At 41.9% G+C, this 25,604-nt stretch overlaps 1 protein-coding gene across 2 annotated transcripts in view; it reads left to right on the top strand.

Moving 5' to 3' along the window:
- The window catches only part of LOC109679149 (thioredoxin reductase 3), a 56,267-nt gene extending 30,991 nt beyond the window's left edge, over window positions 1-25,276 (top strand). The window contains exons 13-15 of one of the 2 annotated variants that reach the window (XM_074044566.1): window positions 17,709-17,804; window positions 20,320-20,454; window positions 20,648-25,276. In XM_074044566.1, coding sequence (XP_073900667.1) covers window positions 17,709-17,804; window positions 20,320-20,454; window positions 20,648-20,710 — 294 coding nt within the window. In that variant the 3' untranslated portion in view covers window positions 20,711-25,276. The remainder of the gene's footprint in view (window positions 1-17,708; window positions 17,805-20,319; window positions 20,455-20,647) is intronic. The other variant, XM_074044565.1, reaches the window with a different exon arrangement.
- Window positions 25,277-25,604: the final 328 nt, after the last annotated feature.

Below are 25,604 nucleotides of genomic sequence, written 5' to 3'. Positions count from 1 at the left end.
GGTACTTTTTAATCCAATAGAAAATAAAAATTGGTTCATGAAAGTCAGGTAATCAAAGTCACTATCTGGCTCGGTTGTGAATAACTCACTTTAAAAAGGAACAGCTTTTTGAGATGTAATTTACATACCATAAAATCCATACAGGTAGTTAGTAATTCTCCTGTTCAGTCATCACCACAGTCAGTTTTCAAACTTTTCCATCTCCCCGAAAAGAAGCCCTGTGTCCATTGGAGGTCACTCATTGTCCTCTCTTGGGCTCCAGCCGAATAGACTGACCTATTGTGGACATTTCTTACGCATGGAATCTTTCAGTGCTTGTTCTCTTGGGACTGGCTTCTTTCCTTAGTGCACCATCTTCAAGATTCACATTGTGGCAGGTGTCAGTATTTAGTTTCTTTTTATTGTGGAATCGTAATTAGTTGTAAGTAATGGTACATCTTATTTATGCACTGCTAAGTTGGACAATTTGGATTGGTTTTACTCTGAGCGTTCACGTGTAAGTTTTCATGCAGACGTGATGCTATCATTTCTCTTGGGTGTGTACCTAAGCATAGAATTGCTGGGCTACTGGGTGACTGCCAAAGCCAGGGAACTCATGGAGAGACCAGGAGGTGGAAGGGGCAAGGAGGAATTCTCTCTGAGCTTTCAGCCCTGCTGGCTTGGTTCAGATTTCTGACTACCAGATCTGTGAGAAAATGCATTTCCTTTTTTTTTTTAAGACACTTAAGTTTATAGTAATTTTTGAGGAAACTAATGCACCATCCTCGTGTTTTCTCATGCTGACTTTGACCTTCATTTCTGTAATGACTAATGAGTGATGTTGAACACTTCTTCAGGTGTTGTTAGCCATTTCTGTATCTTCCTCAGATAAATATCTATTTAGATCCTTTGTTCTTTTAAAAACTATTTTGCCTTTTATTATTGAGTTATGAGAGAGAGAGAGAGAGAGAAAGAGAGAGAGAGAGAGTACGTGTGTTGCTCGGATCAAACTCAGGGCTCATGCATGGTAATCACATGCTGTACCACTGAGCTACATCCTAGGTGAAGTTGTAAGAGTTCCTTGTGTATATTCTGTGTACAAGTCCCTCATTAGAAAGATGATTACAAATTTTCCACATTGTTGGAGCTGTCTCTTCACATTTTTGATGCTGTACTTTTAGGTAAAAAAATCTTTGATTTTGAAGTTTAATTTATCATTTTTTCCTTCTTTCTTTTTTTCATTAATTTTTTATTAGAATATATTCGTTGTACAGAGGGGATTCATTGTAACAATTCCAAATAGGCTTATATTGTACATTGGTTAGATCACATCACTTCTCTCTCCCTCAACTCCCTCCCCACCCCACTTAAAACTATTGTAAGAGGTTTCTTTGTTTTATTTCATGTAAGTATATGAACTACATTAACCATATTACTTTACCTTAATATCCTTTGTTCACCCTCCTCCCTCCCACAAATTACCCTCGCTCCACATACACTGTACCTGTATTACAGTTGTGTCTTTATTATTATCTAAGTCAGTGCTCAAACAGGTATCTCAATGTATCCTTGTTGTGAGTGTACTTTACTTTGGTTCATTCAATCATTGCTGTCCCTTACCCCTTTACCTCCTACCCCCCATTTTTCAGCAGCTTTCAATACACATCCTTGTGTCCTCTACCCTCACAAATGTTATGTTTTATGATATTGTTGATGCTCTATCATTCTCTTTTCCTTTCCCTCCTTCCCTGAGTTTCATAGTGTACTTCCACTGTTACACACATGTTCTACATATGAGTTTGTATATGATCATGTTTGTTTTTGTGTATATGTTTATATGTTGGATTTGTCTTTCAGGTATGAGAGAAAACATGCAGCCTTTGTCTTTCTGAGCCTGGCTTACTTCACCTAACATGATGTCCTCCAATTGCATCCATTTACCTTCAAACCACATGATGTCATTATTCCTTATGACTGAGTAAAGCTCCATTGTGTATATACACCACATTTTCTTGATCCATTCACCAATTGTAAGGCCTCAGGGCTGGCTCTACTGCTTGGCAATTGTAAATAGTGCTGCAATGAGCAGGGGTATACAGGTGTCTCTAGTATCCTGTCTTATGTTCCTTTGGGTAGATGCCCAGGAGCAGTATCACTGGATCATATGAGAGTTCTATCATTACTTTTTTGAGGAATCTCCATACTTCTTTCCATGGTGGTTGTACTAATTTGCATTCCCACCAACCGTGTATAAGGGCTCCTGTACTGCTGCATCCTCACTAGCATTTGTTTTTGCTATGGCCATTCTAACTGGGGTGAGATGAAATCTTAGTATAGTTTTGATTTGCATCTCTTTTGTAGCCAGGGACATTGAACACTTCTTCATGTATTTATTGGTCATTTGTACCTCTTCCTTTGAGAATTCCCTATTTATTTAATTCATGTGCCCATTTTTTTCACTGGGGTGTTGATTCTTTGGGGGTTGAGTTTTTGAGTTCCCTGCAAATTCTATATATTAGTCTCTTATCAGATGAGTCGCAGGCAAAGATGTTTTCCCATCTGTGGGCTGTCTCTTGAGTCTAGTGACTGTTTATTTTGCTGTGCAGAAGCTCTTTAGTTTGATGCAGTCCCATTTCTTCATTCTTTCTCTTAGATGCTGCACTTTTTGAGTTCTTAGGAAGTCATTCCCTACACTTATGTGTTCCAATATATTTCCTACTACTTCTGTAGTTGTTTCAAAGTTTCAGGCCTTAGATTAAAGTCTTTGATTCACTTTGAGTTTATATTGGTACAAGGTGAGAGACTAGGATCTAGTTGCAGTCTTCTTCATGTGGATATCCAGTTTTCCCAGCAACCTTTGTTGAAGAGGCTGTCTTTTCTCCAGCGTGTGTGTTTTGGGCTGCTTGTCGAAGATCAGTTGGCCACAGCTGCATGGATTTATGTTGGATTTTCTAGTCTAATCCATGAGTGTTCATGTCGTTTTGTGCCAATACCATGCCATTTTTGTTATGGCTCTGTAGTATAGTTTGAAGTTGGGTATTGTAATACCTCCAGCATTGAACATTTTGCTCAGAATTGCTTTGGCTGTTCAAGATGTTTGTGTTTCCATATGTATTTTAGGATTTATTTTTCTGTCTTTGTGAAGAACATCATTGGGATTTTGGTAGGGACTGCATCAAACATGTAGATTGCCTTTGGTAATGTGGCCACTTTCACAGTGTAGATTCTACTGATCCACAAGCATGGGAGAGCTTTCCACCTTCTGATATTCTCTTCAGTCTCTCTCTTCAGTGGTTCACAGTTTTCATTGAAAAGTTCTTTGGTTTCAAACCTTCATCAAATTTATTACAAGATACTTTTTTTGAGGCTGTTGTATATGGGATTGTTTCCCTGATTGTTTTCTCAGTCTCTTCATTGTTGACATGGAGGAAGGCCACTGATTTCTGTACATTAATTTTGTATCCTGCTACTTTGCCAAAAGAGTTTATGATTTCTAATTTTTTTTGGTGGAATTTTTAGGGTCTTTATGTATAGAATCATGTCATATGCAAATAGAGATAGCTTGATTTTTTTTCCTTGCCTATTTGAATCCCTTTTATTTCTTGTTCTTGTCTTTTTGCTCTGGCTAGGAATTCCAAAACTGTATCGAATATGAGTGGGCAAAGTGGGCATCCCTGTCTGATTCCTGACTTTAATGGATTGGTTTCAGTTCTCCATTTAGTATGATGTTGGCTATCGGTTTGTCATATACACCCTTTATTATGTTGAGAAACATTCCTCCTACTCCTAGTTTCTTCAGAGCTTTTATCATGAAAAGGTGTTGAATTTTGTCAAAGGCTTTTTCTGTATCTGTTGAGAAAATCATGTGGTTTTTGCCCTAGCTTCTGTTTATATGTTATATTATATTTATAGATTTACGTATGTCGAAACATCCTTGTGTGCCTAGAATGAAACCGACTTGTTTGTGGTGTATGATCTTTTTGATTTGTTGTTCCAATTCAACAGTATTTTGTCGAGAATTTGCGTTTTTTTTTAATTTTTATTTTTTATTATTCATATGTGCATACAATGCTTGGGTCATTTCTCCCCCGTGCCCCCACCCACTCCCTTACCACCCACTCCATCCCCTCCCTCTCCCCCTGACCCCCTCAATACCCAGCAGAAACTATTTTGCCCTTATCTCTAATTTTGTTGAAGAGAGAGTATAAGCAATAATAGGAAGGACCAAGGGTTTTTGCTAGTTGAGGTAAGGATAGCTATACAGGGAGTTGACTCACATTAATTTCCTGTGCATGTGTGTTACCTTCTAGGTTAATTCTTTTTGATCTCACCTTTTCTCTAGTTCCTGTTCCCCTTTTCCTATTGGCCTCAGTTGCTTTTAAGGTATCTGCTTTAGTTTCTCTGCGTTAAGGGCAACAAATGCTAGCTAATTTTTTAGGTGTCTTACCTATCCTCACCCCTCCCTTGTGTGCTCTCGCTTTTATCATGTGCTCAAAGTCCAATCCCCTTGTTGTGTTTGCCCTTGATCTAATGTCCACATATGAGGGAGAACATACGATTTTTGGTCTTTTGTGCCAGGCTAACCTCACTCAGAATGATGTTCTCCAATTCCATCCATTTACCAGCGAATGATAACATTTCGTTCTTCTTCATGGCTGCATAAAATTCCATTGTGTATAGATACCACATTTTCTTAATCCATTCGTCAGTGGTGGGAAATCTTGGCTGTTTCCATAACTTGGCTATTGTGCGAATAGTGCCGCAATAAACATGGGTGTGCAGGTGCCTCTGGAGTAACCTGTGTCACCGTCTTTTGGGTATATCCCCAAGAGTGGTATTGCTGGATCAAATGATAGATCAATGTCTAGCTTTTTAAATAGCCTCAACATTTTTTTCCAGAGTGGTTGTACTAGTTTACATTCCCACCAACAGTGTAAGAGGGTTCCTTTTTCCCTGTATCCTCGCCAACACCTGTTGTTGGTGGTGTTGCTAATGATGGCTATTCTAACAGGGGTGAGGTGGAATCTTAGTGTGGTTTTAATTTGCATTTCCTTTATTGCTAGAGATGGTGAACATTTTTTCATGTGTTTTTTGGCCATTTGAATTTCTTCTTTTGAGAAAGTTCTGTTTAGTTCACTTGCCCATTTCTTTATTGGTTCATTAGTTTTGGGAGAATTTAGTTTTTTGAGTTCCCTATATATTCTGGTTATCAGTCCTTTGTCTGATGTGTAGCTGGCAAATATTTTCTCCCACTCTGTGGGTGTTCTCTTCAGTTTAGAGACCATTTCTTTTGATGAACAGAAGCTTTTTAGTTTTATGAGGTCCCATTTATCTATGCTATCTCTTCGTTGCTGTGCTGCTGGGGTTTCGTTGAGAAAGTTCTTACCTATACCTACTAACTCCAGAGTATTTCCAACTCTTTCCTGTATCAACTTAAGAGTTTGGGGTCTGATATTAAGATCCTTGATCCATTTTGAGTTAATCTTGGTATAAGGTGATATACATGGATCTAGTTTCAGTTTTTTGCAGACTGCTAACCAGTTTTCCCAGCAGTTTTTGTTGAAGAGGCTGTCTTTTCTCCATCGCATATTTTTAGCTCCTTTGTCAAAGACAAGTTGGTTATAGTTGAGTGGCTTCATATCTGGGTCCTCTATTCTGTTCCACTGGTCTTCATGTCTGTTTTTGTGTCAGTACCATGCTGTTTTTATTGTTATTGCTTTGTAATATAGTTTGAAGTCAGGTATCGTGATACCTCCAGCATTGTTCTTTTGACTGAGTATTGCCTTGGCTATTCGTAGCCTCTTGTGTTTCCATATAAATTTAACGGTAGATTTTTCAATCTGTTTAATGAATGTCATTGGAATTTTGATGGGAATTGCATTAAACATGTAGACTACTTTGGGGAGTATCGACATTTTTACTATGTTGATTCTACCAATCCATGAGCATGGGAGATCTCTCCACTTTCTATAGTCTTCCTCAGTCTCTTTCTTCAGAAGTTTATAGTTTTCCTTGTAGAGGTCTTTCACATCCTTTGTTAGGTTTACACCTAGGTATTTGATTTTTTTTAGGCTATTATAAATGGAATTGTTTTCATATATTCTTTTTCAGTTTGTTCATTATTAGTGTATAGAAATGCTAATGATTTTTCTATGTTGGTTTTATATCCTGCTACCTTGCTGTAGCTATTGATGGTGTCTAGGAGCTTCTGAGTAGAGTTTTTTGGGTCTTTAAGGTATAGGATCATGTCGTCTGCAAATAGGGATATTTTGACAGTTTCTTTACCTATTTGTATTCCTTTATTCCTTCTTCTTGCCTAATTGCTCTGGCTAGGAATTCCAGTACTATGTTGAATAGGAGTGGAGATAGTGGGCATCCTTGTCTGGTTCCTGATTTTAGAGGGAATGGTTTCAGTTTTTCTCCGTTAAGTATAATGCTGGCTGTAGGTTTGTCATATATAGCTTTTATAATGTTGAGGTACTTTCCTTCTATTCCTAGTTTTCTTAGAGCTTTTATCATGAAATGATGTTGGATCTTATCAAAGGCTTTTTCTGCTTCTATTGAGATGATCAAGTGGTTTTTGTCTTTGCTTCTGTTAATGTGGTTTATTACGTTTATTGATTTTCGTATGTTGAACCACCCCTGCATCCCTGGCATGAAGCCTACCTGGTCGTGGTGAATAATCTTTTTGATGTGTTGCTGAATTCGGTTTGCCATTATTTTGTTGAGGATTTTTGCATCAATGTTCACTAAGGAGATTAGCCTGTAGTTCTCCTTTTTGGAGGTGTCTTTGCCTGGTTTTGGGATAAGTGTAAAACTCGCTTCATAAAATGTGTTAGGCAGTTTTCCTTCCCTTTCTATTTTGTGGAACAGTTTAAGGAGGGTTGGTATCAGTTCTTCTTTAAAGGTCTGATAGAATTCAGCAGAGAATCCATCAGGTCCTGGACTTTTCTTTTTGGGGAGACTCCTGATTGCTGCTTCAGTTTCATTTTGTGTTATAGATCTATTCTGGTGATTAATTTCCTCTTGGTTCAGTTTTGGATGATCATATGTATCTAGAAATCTGTCCATTTCTTTAAGATTTTCAAATTTATTTGAATATAGGTTCTCGAAGTAGTCTCTGATGATTTCCTGGACTTCCACGGTGATTGTTCTTATCTCCCCTTTTGCATTCCTGGTTCTACTAATTTGGGTTTTTCCTCTCCTCATTTTAGTCAGGTTTGCCAGGGGTCTGTCGATCTTGTTTATTTTTTCAAATAACCAACTTTTTGTTTCATTAATTCTTTGTATGGTTTTTTTGGTTTCTATTTCATTGATTTCAGCTCTTATTTTTATTATTTCTCTCCTTGTATTTGTTTTGTGACTTGCTTGTTTTTGTTTTTCTAGGAGTTTGAGACGTAGCATTAGGTCATTGATTTGGGATCTTTCAGTCTTTTTAATATATGCACTCATGGCTATAAATTTTCCTCAGGACTGCCTTTGCTGTGTCCCATAGGTTCCGGTAGGTTGTGTTTTCATTTTCATTGACTTCCAGGAACTTTTTAATTTCCTCTTTTATTTCATCAATGACCCATTGTTCATTAAGTAATGAGTTATTTAGTTTCCAGCTGTTTGCATGTTTTTTGTCTTTACTTTTGTTGTTGAGTTCTACTTTTACTGCATTGTGATCAGATAGTATGCACGGTATTATTTCTATTTTCTTATATTTGCTGAGGCTTGCTTTGTGCCCTAGGATATGATCTATTTTGGAGAAGGTTCCATGGGCTGCTAGAAGAATGTATATTGTGTAGAAGTTGGATGAAATGTTCTGGAGACATCAAGTAGGTCCATTTGATCTATTGTATATTTTAGATCTTGTATTTCTTTATTGATTTTTTGTTTGGATGACCTATCTATTGATGATAATGGGGTGTTAAAGTTTCCCACAACCAGTGTGTTGGCGTTAATATGTGCTTTAAGGTCTTTCAGGGTATGTTTGATGAAATTGGGTGCGTTGACATGGGGTGCATACAGGTTGATAATTATTATTTCCTTTTGGTCTATTTCCCCTTTTATTAGTATGGAATGTCCTTCTTTATCTCATTTGATCAATGTAGGTTTGAAGTCTACTTTGTCAGAGATAAGTATTGCTACTCCTGCCTGTTTTGGGGGGCCATTGGCTTGGTAAGTCTTCTTCCAGCCTTTCATCCTAAGCCTATGCTTATTTCTGTTGGTGAGATGGGTCTCCTGTAAGCAACAAATTGTTGGATCTTCCTTTTTAGTCCATTTCATCAAATGGTGCCTTTTGATGGGTGAATTAAGTCCGTTAACATTAAGCGTTAGTACTGATAGTATGTGGTGATTCCTGTCATTTAGTTGTCTTAATTGTTTGAAGGTTTGGTTGTGTGTACCTAAGTTGAGGTTACTCTCTACTGTCTTGCTTTTTCTTTTCCTGTGGTTTGGTGCTGCCTGTCTTTTCATGGTTAAGTTGGGTTTCACTTTCTGTGTGCAGAATCCCTTGAAGAATCCTTTGTAGTGGTGGCTTTGTGGTCACATATTGTTTTAGTTTCTGCTTATCATGGAAGACTTTTATTGCTCCATCTATTTTGAATGATAGTTTTGCTGGGTAGAGTATCCTGGGGTTGAAGTTATTTTCATTCAGTGCCCAGAAGGTCTCACTCCACGCTCTTCTTGCTTTTAATGTTTCTGTTGAGAAGTCTGCTGTGATTTTGATGGGTTTACCTTTGTATGTAATTTGTTTTTTCTCTCTTACTGCCTTCAATATTCTTTCCCTAGTTTCTGAACTTCTTGTTTTAATGATGATATGTCGTGGGGTAGTTCTATTTTGATCTGGTCTGTTTGGTGTCCTGGAGACCTCTTGCATCTGTATGGGACTATCTTTCTCTAGTTTTGGGAAATTTTCTGTTATTACTTTGTTGAATATATTACGCATTCCCTTCTCTTGCACCTCTTCTTCTTCTTCGATGCCCATGATTCTCAAGTTTGGTCTTTTGATGGAGTCAGTGAGTTCTCGCATTTTCTTTTCACAGGTCTTGAGTTGTTTAATTAATAGTTCTTCGGTTTTTTCCTTTAATTACCATTTCATCTTTGAGTTCTGAGATTCTGTCTTCTGTTTGTTCTATTCTGCTAGATTGGCCTTCTGTTTTGTTTTGCAATTCTGTTTTGTTCTTTTTTCTGAGGTTTTCCATATCCTGGGTCATTTCCTCTTTAATGTTGTCTGTTTTTGTCCTGAGTTCATTTATCTCTTTATTAATTGTGTCTCTGCTTCACTTTGGTGTTTATGCAGTGCTTCTATGGTTTCCTTTATTTCTTCTTTTGCTTTTACAAATTCTCTATTTTTGTTGTCTTAGAAGTTCTTGAGTGTCTCCTGTACATTTTGGTTGACCATATCCAGTATTAGCTCTATAAAATTCTCATTGAGTATCTGTAGTATGTCTTCTCATAAATTATTCTTGTGGGCTTTATTGGGATCTTTGGCATAGTTTATCTTCATTTTATTGGAGTCTGGATCTGAGTATCTGTTTTCTTCATTTCCCTCTGGTTCCTGTACTAATTTTTTGCTTTGGGGAAACTTGTTTCCCTGTTTTTTCTGTCTTGCCATCATTACCCTGGGTTTGTTATTGTCCTGTACTGTGTGCAATTAAGTATTTTCTGGCTTATAGTAATAGCACTAGTGATATTTGGAATGGAAGGGTGAGAGGGGATGGAAAGCAAAGAAGTTAAAGGAAAAGGGAAAAACAAATAAACAAGTAGAGAAAAACAAAACAAAGAAACAAACAAAAACGTTTCAAAGATATAAACAGGGAGAGACAGTGTACTAATCAACTGTAAGCTGAAAAGGCATTAAAGAAACAGAGAGAGGATTGAAAATAATAAATAAAAAATAAATAAATAAATGAAAGAAAAAAAATATAGAGAGAAAAATAAATAAATAAATAATTTAAAAAACCCTCCAAGTTCAAATGCAATAAAGTTTCAGTCTTAATAATTTTGGTGTTCATCCCTCAGCCTCCAATCCTGGAGATGGTGCCTCAGATGTTATTCTGTAGTTGTCTCATCAATGGGGAAACATAAAATAGAACAAAACCGCACATACACACACAAAAACCCACAAAGTGTCCCAAGTTCAAATGCAATACAGTTTCAGTAAGTTTTTCCGCTTGCAGGTGTAGTTCGTTTGTTTTCTCATCAAAGGTAGGGAGAAAAAGAAAAAAAAGAGTCTGGAGACAGTTCTGTGAATGGCTATCTGTGGCTGTGGCTTGCCTGCCTGCTGCTGTCAGCCTGCTGTTGCTGGAGGCGTTATTTATGCAGATCTCGGGGGTGAGCTTAGCTCTCACCTGGCCCCGCAGGCTTTGTTTACTCAGAGTTCTCCTGTGCAGGAGCCTCTGCTACAAGTTTTCCCCTTTCCAAGCACACTGGGAAAGGTGACACTGCACCCGCTTTCTCAGGCCTGTGTGATTATTTACAGTTCACGTGGGAAGTGGGTCTTTCCCCCTCTCCTGTGGAATTTTCCTGCCACCACCGCTTTTACAAGCTTTCCGCTCCTGGTTGCTGGTGTGTGCCGCCACTCCTGCCTTCTCCAACCAGCTTGTTTATTTACAGTTCTGTGAGGGATTCCCCTCCCCTCCTCTTCAGAGCTTAGGGTGTCCCACCCTCTTTGCAATGTGTCTTTATTGTTCTTATTGCTTATTACTCAGTTTCTCTTTTTTCCCCGGTGGGGGTCGGTCTGTCCAGGGGTATGCTGATCTGGGCCAGGCTTGTCTGTGGGAGTACCACGGTACCGTGAAGCTCACTTTGTCTGCGTCTTCCCAAGCCATCTGGGTGCTGGCGTCTGGTGGCCCGGGGGCCCTCCTGGTTTCTCTGTTCAACGTGAAGTGGAGATGCTCTGCACAGGCTGGAGGTGTGGAGGGGTCAAAGTTTTGCAGTGGCCTTGCCTGCAAGGTGTGTCTGCAGCATCTCTCCAAGATTTCACTTTAGGAGGCACGCTTTCTGCTTCCTCCCTCTAGCCACCATCTTGGAATCCTCGAGAATTTACATTTTTAAAGGTAATGGTCTGTAATTCTCTCTTTTTTGTTGCATTTTTGTATTGGGTTTTGTAAAGAGTATAATAATGACTTCATAGAATGAATACAATGAGTTTGGAAGTGTTTCCTTTTCTATTTCCTAGAAAAGTTTGAGGAGCATTGGTGTTAGTTCTTCTTTAATGGTCTGGTAGAATTCAGCCAGGAATCCATCAGGTCCAGGGCTCTTTTTGTAGGGAGGCTCTTAATTATGCTTCAATCTCATTGTTATAGGTCTATTTAGTTGGTTAAATCTTCTTGGTTCCATTTTTTTGGTTATATGCATCTAGAAATTTATCCATTTCTTCTAGATTTTCCAGTTTACTTGAATATAAGTTTTCAGAGTTCTCTGTAATGATTCTCTGGATTTCATTATTATGTAGTTATGTCACCTTTTTCATCCCTGATTTTATTAATCTGAGTCTTTCCCGCCTCTGTTTTGTCTCATTGGCTAAGGGTTTGTCAAACTTGTTAATCTTTTCAAAGAACCAACTTTTTGTTTCATTGATTCTTTATATATTGTTTTTTGGTCTTGATCTCATTGATCTCAGCCCTGATCTTTATTATTTCTCTCCATCTGCTTGCTTTGGGTTTTGGTTTGTTCTCGTTTGTCTGGGAGCTTAAGGTGTATCATTAAGTTGTTTATTTGAGAAGTCTCTGTTCTTTTAATGTAGGCATTTATAGCTATAAACTTTCCCCTTAGCATAGCCTTTTCTGTATCCCACAGATTATGGAAGGTTGTATTTTCATCTCCATTAGATTCTAGGAATTTTTTTATTTCTCCTCCTATTTCTTCGTGCATTGTTCAGTCTCCATGTGTTTGAATTTTTTCTGAGTTTCTTTTGTTCTTGAGTTCTAGTTTTAGTCCGTCATGATCTGATGTGATACAGGGGTTTATTTCAGTTTTCTAAAATTTGTTGAGACTTGCTTTGTATACTAAAATCTGATCTATTTTTGAGAAAGTTCCATGAGCTGCTGAAAAGAATGTGCATTGCACAGTGCTTGAGTGAAATGATCTACAGATGTCTACTGTGTCCATTTGGTCTAACGTGTGGATTAGTTCTGAAGTTTCTTTTTTGATTTTTCTCCTGGATGACCTATCTATTGGTGACAGCGGGGTATTCAGGTCTCCCACTGTCACTGTGTTGGGGAGTCTGTTTCTAGTACAACAGTGTTTTTTTTAAATATAGTTGGGTGCCCTTATGTTTGGTGCATATATGTTAAAAATTGATATTTTGTGGGGTACCAATGGCTCACTCCTATAATCCTAGCTACTCAGGAGGCAAAGATCAGGAGGGTCACAGTTCAAAGCCAGCTCGGGCAAATAGTTTGTGAGACCCTATCTCAAAAAAACTCATCACAAAAAAGGGCTGGTGGAGTGGTTCAAGGTGTAGGTCCTGAGTTCAACGCCCCCCTCACACACACACACAAATTGATACTTCCTTCTGATGAACTGTTCCTTTAATTAATATGAAGTGACCTTTATTGTTGCTTCTGACTGATTTTAGTCTGAGGAAGTCTACTTTGTCAGATATTAGTATAGCTACTCCTGCCTGTTTATAGGGTCCATTTGCTTGGAAAACCTTTTTCCACCCTAAGCCAGTGGGTTTTTTTTTTTTTCTCAGTGAGATGTGTCTCTTTGTAAGCAACATATGATTGGGTATTTTTTTAACCCAATTTGCTATCCTATGGCCTTTGATTGGGGCTTTGAGGCCGTTGATATTCAGTGTTAGTATTAAGAGGTGTGCGATGTTTCCAGTCATTTTTACTTCCCTGATGTTTACTTTGCCTCTAATCCTTGTTTACTAGTCTGCTTGATCAAAAAGGTTATTCTTTCTTGCATCTTCCTGTCTGACTCTAATTTCTTTTTCTGTGTGTAAGAGTCCTTTAAGTAGTTTTTGCAGTGCTGGTTTGGTGGTTATGAATTCCTTTAGTTCTTGCTTGTTGTGGAAGGTTTTAATTTCTCCTTCAATTAAGAAGGATTATTTGTTGTATAGACTAGTTTAGGTTGACAGTTGTTTTCTTTCAGGGCCTGAAGTATGTCTTTCTATGACCTTCTTGTGTTTAGAGTTTGTGTTGAGAAATCTGCTGTTATTCTGATAGGTTGCCTTAATATGTGACTTGTCTTTTCTCTTTTCTAGCTTTCAGTATTCTTTCTTTTTTCTGTATATGGAGTGTTTTGGTTATGATATGTCTGGAGTTGTTTCTTTTCTGGTCCTGAAAGTTTGGTGTTCTATAAGCCTTCCTCCCTGCCTTTCTCAAGGTTGGGGAAGTTTTCAGCTATTATGCTACTGAATAAATTATCTATGCTGTTAGTTTGTATCTCTTCTCCTTCTTCCATGTCCATAATTCATAGATTTGGTCTTTTGATGGTGTCCCTGACTTTTTGCATGATCCATTCATATTTTCTTAGCATTTTTTCGTGATCTTTGACTATTTAGTCTAACTCCTCTAGTTTGTCTTCTGTTCCTCATACTCTATTTTCACCTTGCTCTACTCTGTTTGCCAAGCTTTTGGTTGAGATTTTTATTTAGGATATTGAGCTGTTCATTTCAGATTGGGTATTTTTACAGAGTTTCTATATCTTTATTGATTTCCTTTTTCATATCCTGCATGGTCTTCTTCATTTCATTCATCTGTTTGTTTGAATTCTCTTCACACTCTTTTAGTTATTTATTCATGTCCTTTTTGAGTTCTGACAGTACCTTGTGTGTCTCTTCTTTAAGCTCATAATCATTCTTACTATTATTTTTTTGGAATTCGGTATTTGATATTTCTTCCTCTTCACTGTTGTTTAGGTCCTTAAACATAGAGTTGGCTTTTGAAGGAGAGCTGTTGAGTTGTTGCTTCATGTTTCTATGTTGAGATTTATGCAGATCTGGGGTTGTTTTTGGTTCAAGTTTCCAGTTCCTTATACCCCTTTATTTGGGGCTTTATGGAAGATTGTAAAGGACTGGGTGGTGGTTGAGCTCTGCTGTGTTTTCTTGTCTTGATGGGTGTGTGGGGGGGTAGTGGTTCAATATTAATACCTTCAGCTTCTTATTCTCAAGATGTTGAATTCTATCCCCATTCCACATAGGGCACAGCTTTAGCTACTAAAGCTGTCACAGTTATTGAACTGCAGTCTTGAAGTTACAGTAATCTCTAATGAAGACCAGTTATGCCCACTGTTTCAGTGTGTTTGGTTTTTTATTGGAGTGAAGATGAATCTTCGTGGTCCTGGAAGGCTAGAAGTTATAAGAGTTGTGATATGAGTGAGAGAGGGAAAGGTCTAGTGGGTAACATGAGGTGGTAAGTTTATGCAATAGGAGGGAGTGGTGGCTGAGCTAATATAAGGAATCAATTAAGAGGAAGACTAGGATAGGTAGAGGAGATTAGGTAGGCAATAAAATAAGAGAGAAGGGAAGAAATGTTGGAGAAAATTGAGCAGATGGACAAATATAAACTCCACAGAACAGAAAAAAAGAGGAAGAGAAAGTCTAGGAATACCTTTATCTATTGGAATTATTGGTAGTGAAGGAGGATTGTGGGAGGGTAGACAAAGAGAAAGGAAATTGAGAGCTAGGGAGTTGTTTTGGTGGTTGAGAGATAGAAAGTATAAATTGGGGAGGGTGGTAGAAAGGGGAGGAGAAGAGATGGTGTAGGGTTGCAAACTTAAGGGTAGTTTACAGGGGTCTTGTGAATGACTGCAGTGAGAGGGGAGGAAGGCAGCTAGGTCAAAAAAGGGAATTAGGAGCAAGAAGGCAAAGCTGCTGTTGGAATGTACAGAAGATTTTTTTCTGTAGCAAGTAAATGACTTGGAGACCTGCGTCACAGTTTCAGCAGCAGTGGGCAACCATTTTGTGTAAAAATTGCAGATTTTCTATTGCTGCTGCTCTTCCTCCCACCCCTGTGTGTCTGAGTCTTTTAGTCCTCTAGATGGCGGGCTAAATTAGACACCTGCCTCTGGGTTGGTGACTGGTGCTGGAGAGAGACGGGTGTTTGTAGATCTAACTCTTTGGAGTTTGTCTGTCTCACCCTACTCATATTTGCGATGTTCCAGTCTCTCAAGGTCCACAGCACTTACAGAGTGTAGTTATGCACCAAGCTCAGGGTTTTGACCTCTGACAGGGTTGGAGGTCCAACTCCCCTGTTGGTAGTGCCACCATACCGTGCCCTGTTCCCTGTGACCTCTGTGGGCCACTACTGGGTCCCAGTAGATTTTCCCTGTTGGGTACCTGATCATCACAGGCCTTTCAGTGGTGGTCACACGAGCTCCAGTCTCGCCTGCAGCGGGGTGGGGGGGGTTTCTCTGGCTCCAAGGTATGTGTGTGTGTGTGTGTGTGTGTGTGTGTGTGTGTGTTAGGAGGTGTCCTGCACACTCCTGGGAAGTTCACTGCTGGCTCCAGAGTGGTCTTTCATTCCGGCCCAGAGTACTGTGTGGCTCCACTTCTGCTCACTGGTCCCACAGCTTTCTTCAGCAGATTGTCCTATGGGCACCGGCCTTCTCCATGTGGTCCTTGTGCTGAAGGTCTCATCTCTCCCAGCTCCCACCTCAGCTCTGGTGCCAGTGTTCAGCCCTAGTGCCGGGGAAGTGCAAACCTGCAAAGGTTTCTCTGCATATTCTGTTGCTTCACTCATTTTGGGCTGAGGCAGGGTTCTGTTCTCACTGCCTGTGGGACCTGGGATGTGTCTTTCCAAGCCCTCAGTTTCCATGTTCCTTCAGGTTTGTGGGAGCCCCAGAGTTTGGAGCTACCAGCACACCTCCATCTTGAATCCATCTCCTTCCCTAGCTTATTATTTTGTCAATTTTTCTTTGATGTCACATTTAGGATACCATTGCTTAATCCGAAGTTACAAAGACAAATGCCTGCATTCTTCCAAGTTTCAAAAATCATTTTGGCTCTTTCATTGAGGTCTGAGAGCCAGTTTATGCGTGGTGTGGTGTGGTGTGTATGAAGCGAGGGTGCAGCTTTCCAGTTGTCTGTGGATAGCTGTTATGACTTTGGTGATTGTCTATCTGACAGTGCAACTGTATGGAACAGGCAGGCTGAGTGTGCGGTGGAGGCAAGTCAGGAAGCACAGCCCTAAACAGAAAGTCCAGCAGTAGCAATGTACCTGGGGCAAATACCAAAATGATTGAGCAGAAGAGGTGAAAGTGATGGCTGCAGAGATCACTGCCTTTACGACAGAGCTTTGCAAATAACGTCTAGCAATTATGTGTAATTTGATAAAGGACCAAAACTCAAACGTAGAAGCAGTAATAGGAAGAATGTGAGCAAGAGTCATGGGGAGGCCAGCTCCCGCTGAAGCTCACATTTACCCTGCAGCATAGAGGGACAGAAAGGGCTTTTGGAAACAAAAACCGATCCAAATGCTCATGAGAATTAAGATGCAAAACTGGTACTGGCTTCCATCGATGGGGAACAACAGACTGACCATTAAAAGGTGCTGGAATAAGAGGGTAGCTTCCAGTGCAAGAATAAAGTTGGATCCATACTTCCTGCCCTCTTTGATTAAAGTCTTCACGATAGTAGAAGGAAGAAAACATGTTTTCCAAACCCCAGGAATGGAGTGGAAAGAGATGGAGGAAGTCTGAGAGCCACTTCTGCTCTCCACAGAGGCACAGGCCAAAGCAGGAGCTCGCAGCTTCACAAGCATGCAGAAGCTTCCTGCAGTTCTCACCACCTTCTCCAGACCTCACAAGTGTAGCTTCAGGGAAACATTTCTTATCTTAATATCAACAGAGATTAAGAAGTTTGTATTAATGTAAGTAGAAGAGTTTCTTTCTCTTCCATTAAAATAAATTATATATATATATATAATATATTTTATGAGTAACTCTATATACCCTCATACCTTTTTAATAAAAATTTCACTCTAACTATATAAACATAAGCAATGGATGCCTCCCTAACATTGACAATGGTTGCATCTGGCTGCAATTAAAAAAATTTGTACACATCCCTAGTGGATTGTAGCTCTGAATGCATTTTTCTTTAGTCACCAAGCATTAGCTCATTGCCCTGTGTGGAGAGACTCAGAGGAAAGTCGGGGACAGGCCCATTGTGCCTTGCTTTGCTTCCTAGGACTGAGCCAGACTAAGCAGGCTTGGAGGTAGACTCAGGGCTCTGGCACGAGGGCTGGGGAGCAGGAGAACCTGAGTGTGAGCCCTGCTGCCTGCAGCAAAGGTACTGTGCTTAGGCTCTGAATGGCTGGAACTCTTCTGATCTTGAACTTGTCCTAGATTTTGCAAATATGACTGTAGTCAGGGTCTCAGGCTTTACTTTCCAGCACACACAGAGCCTGATGTGTTGCCTTACATTGGGAGTACTCAAAGCGTTTGAAGACTGGATTTAGTTAATAGAATTTTTTTTTGACAGCTGAGCAAAACTGTCAACAAACTTGTGCAGCTGACATTTCTAGAGCTCAGTGCCAATGCTCACATCCAATATATCAAGCTGAGGTCATCGAACTTCAAATTTCTGAAAGCTATTGTAGACACTGCTGCCTTTTTAAAATTAAAGAGCATGTTAAGGAAGCTTTTTTCTGGTTTTTTTTTTTTTTTTGGCTATACTGGGGTTTGAACTCTTGCTAGGCAGATGCTCTACCTCAGGCCACGCCTCCAGCCCTGAGGGATGGTTTCCTAACGATAATCTTGGCCTTTTTCTCTCTGTTCTTGTCTTCTAGGTATACCATACATTGTTCTGGCCTCTTGAGTGGACAGTAGCCGGCAGAGACAACAATACTTGCTACGCAAAAATAATCTGTAACAAATTTGACAGTGTACGTAGTATGACTGTGTGCAGTAATTTTATTCCTACTTATTTATTGCTGCTGCGGGTTGAACTCAGGGCCTCGTGTTTGTGAAGCATGTGTTCTACCACTGATCTACATCCCCAGTCCAACATGATGTCATTTTAGGATGTGGCTTTTATTCCCGTGTGTGGATTTTTATGATGCTTTTAAAGGCAGCTTTCAGGACGGGATCTCCTGCAGTGTTGTCAGTAATATGTTTGCAGAGGTGGACAGCAGCAGGTTCTTTTGGGCTCACCAGTACCTCTAGATGCGTCACTGGGAGTGTCTCCCAGAGCCATCCCTGTTGCGCAGTGGTTCGTTGGTAGTTTAGAACTACAAAGGTGAATGTGTTGTCATCTCGCAGCACAGTGAGTGGGGTGCGTCCACGTGTTTTATGAAGAGACCGAATGTGTGTGGAAACTTTAGGAGAGGCTCACGAGAGAAGTCGGGAAGAGCCGGTGCTGACGGAGCGAGGCTTTAAAGACACCTGCTCCACTGCACCCCATTACTGAGGAGGGAGCAGCTCGTGGACGACTTGCTTTGTAAAGAGTAAACGAGTGGAGAAAGCCGTGCAAAGACTTGGTTCCTCTCTTCTTAAGAGTTTATAATCTGCTGCGGATGCAGCTCAGTGGTAGGATGCTCACCTGCCATGCACTAGGCTCTGGGTTCCATGGCCAGCATCACAGAATATAAACAAAAGTTTATATTCTATCGGGGCAAATAAAATTTATAAACAGATAATATGAGCAGTAACCACCGATGTTTACATGACATCTCCCCAGTAAGGAAGTCATTGTCTTGTTTAATTCTCACGTGTCTGTGTATAACAGAAAACACTATCCCTGCCGCCAGCCAATTAGCTCGGGCTCGGTAGCTGCACTTGCTGCGGGGCAGAGTTGGGGAGATTGGTCACTGTGGCCTTGACACACTGCCAAGCTGGGACAGGCTCTCAGCCATGTTCCCAAGGGCCAGTGTTCATTGTGGTGGCTGTGTTCTTAACTGGGGGCAAGATTTTGGAGGTTAAAATAGGTTAAAACAGGCAGTTGTGAGCAGCTGCTGTCTTGACGAGAGAGGGCTGGGGTCACCTGTCACCAGGTCCCCTTGCCCACTGCCCATCCTCCATCCTAATACCCATTTATTTCCTCTGTGTGCAAGAGTGTGTGTGTGTGTGTGGCTGGAGATTGAACCCAGGGCTCAGTAGTCCACCTCTGAGTCACATCCCCAGCCCCGATGTGCTTTTCTCTTATTTAGTTTGTTGTTTAATCTCAATTCCATTGTACCTGGGTACGTTTTGACATTTACAATATATCATACTGAATTGACCCCCTCCTTTAAATCCCTTTATCTCCCCATTCTTGGAATAGTTTCAGCAGGTCTGATTTTTCCATTTTCATACATGAGCACATCATATTCCACCATATTCACCCTCCTACACCCTTTCCTTATATCCTCCTCCTCCTTCTGATGGTACCAACCCCCAGACAGGACCTGTTTTACCTTCCTGTCCTCCATTTTTGAAAAAGAGACACCGGATGTCCATTTCTTGAGTGTCAGCGTTACACTTATAAAACAGAAACATTTTATTCCAGCTACCTGGAAGAAGTCGTGAACGAGGTTGCCCTGACACGGGACCTGCCTCCATTTTCAGTGATCAGCGGAGGTTTCACAGACATCCTCGCTTTTCTCTGGGCCTGTCCCCACCCTGTTCTGCTTTGCTGTAGGATGCAGTGCCTCTGATTCCAATTCAGCACCCTTCGCTGGGCCCTGGCAGCTGCTGCACTTTTCACCCCAGCCCAGTGGCACCTGCTCTTGAAGCTCCCCGCTGAGTGCCCCCAGCAGATGTTTGAGGCTCTCTGCTCTGACCCGTGGCTCTGTCCAGCGTCTGCTTAGGGAAGATGTGGACTGGTCCTCTTTCTCTTCACCTTCTTTCTGTACACTTTTACTGTTGAAGATCAAAACGACAACAGACGGCCTTGGGCTCACTGTTAGCACACTTGGAACCTGACTGCAAGTCCTGTTCCCGTTGCAGTGGGTCTGCCCCTCACCCGTACCCGGACCTCCCCGCGTGCAGCGCTGGGCAGTGGCCCTGTTCAGCCTCTTGGTCTCTGCTGAGTGTTAGGTGCAGGGTGCCTCGCTCACTGGGCTGGCAGTCTCTGACGTTCCAATACAACTTACTCCTGGACGAATTCAGATTTGTTGTTTGGCGTGGACCATTGTCTGAGCAGAAGTCAGAAATGTGCATTATGCTGCTGAACTCCTCCACGCAGCGGGCACATTGCTCGTTCAGCAAACCCGAGTGCACGTTGACGCTAGATGTGCGTTTGCTGGCTCGTTGAACAGTTCCTGCTGTGTGCTCTTAAGTGGCGATGCTCTCTGCTCAGTTCCACATTAGAGTTCCTTTCCTGTGGGCGATGCCAGAAGTTTTAACTGTGAGCTTGCAGCAAGTAGAATCCTGCTCAGACCGTTAACCGACAAGGATTCTCTTTGCTTTGTTCCCATGCAGGATCGGGTGGTAGGATTTCATGTTCTTGGACCGAATGCTGGTGAAATTACCCAAGGATTTGCAGCCGCAATGAAATGTGGGCTCACGAAACAACTGCTCAGTGACACCATCGGAATCCACCCCACGTGTGGGGAGGTAGAGCAGGGCTTTCAGTGGGCTTCCACTGGTGTGGGTTGCAAAGCTATTTTAAATCATTGTCAGAGATTTTTTATTAGTTATTGTTCTATTTATCTTAAACAGCAGTGTAAGTGTAACATTCTGAACGTGTCCTCTTAAAGCAACAGTAACGTCTAATGTATATTTGCTGTGTCTTCTTCCTTGTGAACAGGTATTCACAACTTTGGAAATCACCAAGTCATCGGGCCTAGACATCACTCAGAAAGGCTGCTGAGGCTAGCCCTGCTGCTGTGGGTTTTCCTTGTTACATTCTCAATTCTTTGAAAGACATCTGCTGGCACCCAGGACCAGTGCAGGGCTTTCCTCCCCAGCCCAGAGACGAGAAGATGGACAAGGAGACAGCAGCAGCAGGCACCTGTGTAGCCTCAGCTGACGGCAAGCAGCAGGTAGACTGCGTCCTTGACGCCGTGGTTCGCAACCCGTGGAGAGGTGAGCCAAGGCTGACTCTTGACGTCAGACTCGAACTTCCCTCCAAGAGACCTTTGGATGACACAGTTAACCTCAGTTAACTTTCTTGCTCACTGGCGTTTTCCTGCCTCGTGTTGTTTCATCATTTTTCAGTTGTGGAACTTTAAAAGGTGTTTTCCCAGCCTGTGGGGCTGGAGTGCTCTGGGCCCATGGTGTCTGGGGGGACGCACTCCACAGTTGGCTGCAGAGGACCAGGTGCATCAGAAAGCTGCGTGCACTGTGGGTTTAGGCAACTTTACCATCCTTTCTAACCTCCTGTCAGGCTCCACCTTCACACATTTCCTGATGGCAGACCCTTGCAGTCATTCTCTTACGAGTATTTGTAGATGGGAGGAACATCTCCGTGAGAAAAAATACTTAAACCTCTTTTTCATGTTACCTTAAGGGCAATATTAAAAATGCTTCAGTACTGTATTATGTGAAATCTAATTTCAAACTATTGAAAATGGTCCTGTCACAATCTCCACCTTACCTCAAATCTTAAACAAAAATTAACCTCGGATGGATTATGTAAAACTAAAACTATGTGACTTCTAGAGGGAAATGTAGGAGAAAACCTTTACCATCTGGGGTGTAGACAAAGATTTCTTGGCATCTAAAAATCCTGATTCATAAAGAAAATAACTACAAATTGTTCTTCATTGGAATTTAAAAGTGTCTTTAAAGAGAGCATTTTGCAAGACACAGATGGGGTGAACTGTTTGAGATATTTAAAACACAGGGCTGTATTTGAGAATTCTTACAAGTCAACAGAAAGAAGGTAGCCCAAGTGAAAAATGGGTCAGAGCTGGGCACCAGTGGCTTACACCTGTAATCCATATTACTCAGGATGCAGAGATTAGGATTGGGCAAAAAGTTTGCGAGACCCTATCTTGAAAATACGCAACAGAAAAGAGACTGGCAGAGTGGCTCAAGTGGTAGAGCACCTGCCTAACAAGTGTGAGGCCCTGAGTTCAAACCCCACTACTGCAAGAAAAAAAGGTCAGAGATTTGAGCAGACACTTTGCACTTAGCCTATAAAAGTGTGCAGTTGGCCAAATTAGCAGCATAAAAAGATCTTAGCATGGTTAGGTGTCTGGGGCTTCAAAGTAAAGACAGACAGCACTACCGCCCATCAGAGTGGTGAGATTCAGACTGACGATGCAGTCAGTAAGAATGCAGAGCAACAGAAGTTTCCTGCGTTATTGGCAGGAGCTGAGAGCACTGTGGCAGTTCTTGATTAAGTCAGACAGATCCTCAGCATATACCTCAGACATTTAACGTGGATGTGAAAGGCAGCTTTACCATTACAGCCCCAAGTGGAAAAGAACCCAAAATGTCTGGCAGAAGGTGACTGAATAAACCAAAGTACAGCGTATCCATTCAGCCAAATTGTACTGAGCAGTGAGAACGACAGAACCACTGACTAATGCAACAACACAGGGAAATGTCAAGATCTTTATGTCACACAATGACACCAGGCCAAATAGGTACGTACCACTGTATGTTCATGTGTGTGTGTGAAATCTAGAAAAGACCAACATATAGTGACAAAAAGCATACCAGTGACTGCCCAGGGATGTGCTTGGGAAGGGACAGAGGGGACATCTTGCAGCAATAGAAAAGTTCAATGTGTGGATTTGCAGCAGTAGCTACAGGAGTGTATGGATTTGCTGATTCATCAATCAATCTGAAATAAAAATCTAAAAGAAAAGGGGGTGCATCTGTAGTTTGGATCTTAAGTGTCCTCCAAAGGCTTGGTTTCCAGGGTGGCACCATTGGGAGGTGGTGGAACCTTTGAGAGGTGGGGCTGAGTGAGAGAACATTAGGTGATTTGGGGTGTATCCTTGAAGGGGTTGTGGAGCCCCAGGCCCTTCCTCTTCCTCTGCTGCTTCCTGCAGTGAGGTGAGCCATGGGCTCCACATGTGCTGCTGCCATTGCCATCTGATACCCACCAGAGCCTCAGAGCACTGGGTCCATCCAGTCATGGACCAGAACCTCTAAAACCATGAGCCAAAATAATCTTTATTTTTGTAAGTTAATTATTGTGGGTATCTAATCATGGGGATGGAAAGCCGACTCTGGGCCTTTTGTTGTACTTCAAACCAAATTTTCATCAATACTCCAAGTGTTTGTTAACAATGGCTCGATGGCAGGCCCCAGTTGGGCAAGATGCGTGTACAGCTAGTGTACAGGAAGTGCAGATGTCTCCGTGTTTCTAGCAAAGTGGCCGAGAAAAGACTGAATCAAGGGAGGTAAGAATCCAGATAGAGGAGCAGGTCAAAGGATGTGTGTGTGTGGCTGGGTGCCAGTGGCTCACGCCTATAATCCTAGCTACTCAGGAGGCAGAGATCAGGAAGATGATGGTTCAAAGCCAGCCCGGGCAAATAGTTTGCAAGACCCTATCTCAAAAAAAACCCTTCACACAAAAAAACAGAGCTGGTGGAGTGGCTCAAGGTGAAGGCCCTGGGTTCAAGCCCCAGTACTGCAAAAAAAAAAATATATTTTGTGTTTGTGTGTGTGTGTGTGTGTTTGTGTGTGTGTGTGTGTGTATGTGTGTGTGTGTGTGAGAGAGAGAGAGAACTGATGCTAGAGTGTCTGTGTCTCAGAACTGGCCCACTAGTCATTGGATTTTACTAACTCTTCTGATCAGTCAGTATCTCATTGGCACGGATAGACTGTTAGAGATCACTGGGGTGCAGCCCTCTGGTCCCCATGTGATGCTCCTCTGCGTAAACAGCATCTAGGGAGGGACTGTGGCATTAGCTTCCAGCAAGATTGGCTTCATTTCTTTCACTGGAGCCACCTGCTGTGGGCTTCTGTGTGTGGTACCAGGTCACCCGTACCCCAGGCCACCAGATCACTTACCTCCTTGCATTTCCCCAGGCTCAGGCAATATGAGATTGTTGCCACTGGAATGAAGAGCTCAGTTCTGTTTCTCTTTTGTCAGGCTACTACTAAATGAGCCAGGGAATTTAAATTTTCTGCCCTAGGTATAGAAGCAAGGTGGTGGGTTTGAACTTGTTTGCTAGGTGATGTCAGGGCTGTGCACATCCCAATATGGTAAGTAAACCCAGCACGCTGTGACTTTGTTGCCCAAATTGTCTTCTTAAAACACCAGTGCTCCCTCGCTGTGTCTCCTCTGTGTGATGCTGATGACCGCGGATTTCTGAGTTGTCCCTCCCTTGGAGGTTGCCTAATTATGGGGCTTCTGCGCTGTTTAACTTGCCTTCATCGCTTCTGTTCAGAGAGCACCCTGAACCCTGTGGTGATGTGACAGGGTGGCGTACACAGGGCTTCTCAGCTTTAAGTAGGAGCCAGGGAATTCATGCACTGACACTGACAGAACTAGCCCCCAACTGGCCGAGTTAGGTAGCCTTTCTAATGCCATGGTGCTATGAAGTCCTCTTTACCAGCCATGATTGGGACACTTGGTGACACTAGCCAGCCATGCTGTCAGAGTTTACAGTTGAAGTGAGAATACCAGGTATAGATGCATAGCCAACTACACAAATTACTTTTGTCTTGTACGTGGACGGGAACGAGCATTGACTTTCTATAGTAAGTGAGAGTTACTCTTGGTTTGTACCTTTGTTTAGTCCTCTCAAGAGCACAAAATACAGATGGTGTGTGGAGCCAGACTTCACACCTGAGCTCTTCTTCCAGTGCCTCAAGGCAGCAGGACAGAATGTGCATGAGTGACAGGAAGGAGTCAGTCATGTCAGTGAGATTAGGAAGGTTTACCCCTGTTGGGATGTCGTTTGCTCTCTTTTACTTATTAAAATTGCTGTGAAAACTGAGTTTGAATGGTGCACATGTGGAAAGAGACCCTTTTTCACTTAGTAGTTCTTCTACTGATGAAAATGCTCACACCTCAATTTATCAGACACCACACTGGGGTTTTAAAGCCATGCAGAATTTCTTCTCCATCAGTTCTGGTCTGACCATCGACATGAAGACCCAGGGCTTGGTGACACCACAGCTGGGCTAGGAGCAGCGTTGCCCTTCTGCTCCTACTCAGTTGGTGCTAAGGTCTTTCCTGTTTGCCCAACACGGGTTCCATGCCTCGTCCATCCTAAGAGCTCACCATGCTGCAACCGGAACTTGTGCAGCGTGAGGCACAACAGCAAAACCAGCAGGAATTCTTTTTCCCTTTGTCACAATTTCACAGATGGACGGTCCATGCTTACTGGGCATCTTAGCGGTGAGTCGAGAGCTTTGACCTTTTCACTAAAAGGAAGCTTCTCTGTGGTGCACCTGAATCGCCAGCTTCACTACGCTTGCACTGTGGGACCAGGAAGGCAATAAGGGTCACTTGACCCCAGCACTTAGCCTATCGGATAACGGAGACGACTCCTAGGAAGGCAGTGTCTACAGAGTAGACACGTGGACAAAGGGACGTTCATGTCCCAGGAGGGAGGGAGGAGCAGGGTGGTGTCGGTTCCTTCACAGCACTCAGCATAGTGCACAATTTAAAACTCGCGAATTGTTTGTTTCTGTAATTTTCCATTTAATACTTTAGACTACAGCTTGGTGTGGTGGCACAAACCTGTCATCCCAGCTACTTGGGAGATGGAGACAGGAGTTCAAGGCCAGCTCAGGCAAAGTTAGCTTAAGACCCTATCTGAAAAACAAAGAGCTGGGGTGTGGCTCAACTGATA

Source organism: Castor canadensis, chromosome 10 (assembly GCF_047511655.1).
Source record: "Castor canadensis chromosome 10, mCasCan1.hap1v2, whole genome shotgun sequence".
Taxonomy (NCBI): Eukaryota; Metazoa; Chordata; class Mammalia; order Rodentia; family Castoridae; genus Castor; species Castor canadensis.
The sequence above is the reverse complement of the archived record's forward strand: the minus strand, read 5'-3'. Positions and strand labels throughout refer to the sequence as shown.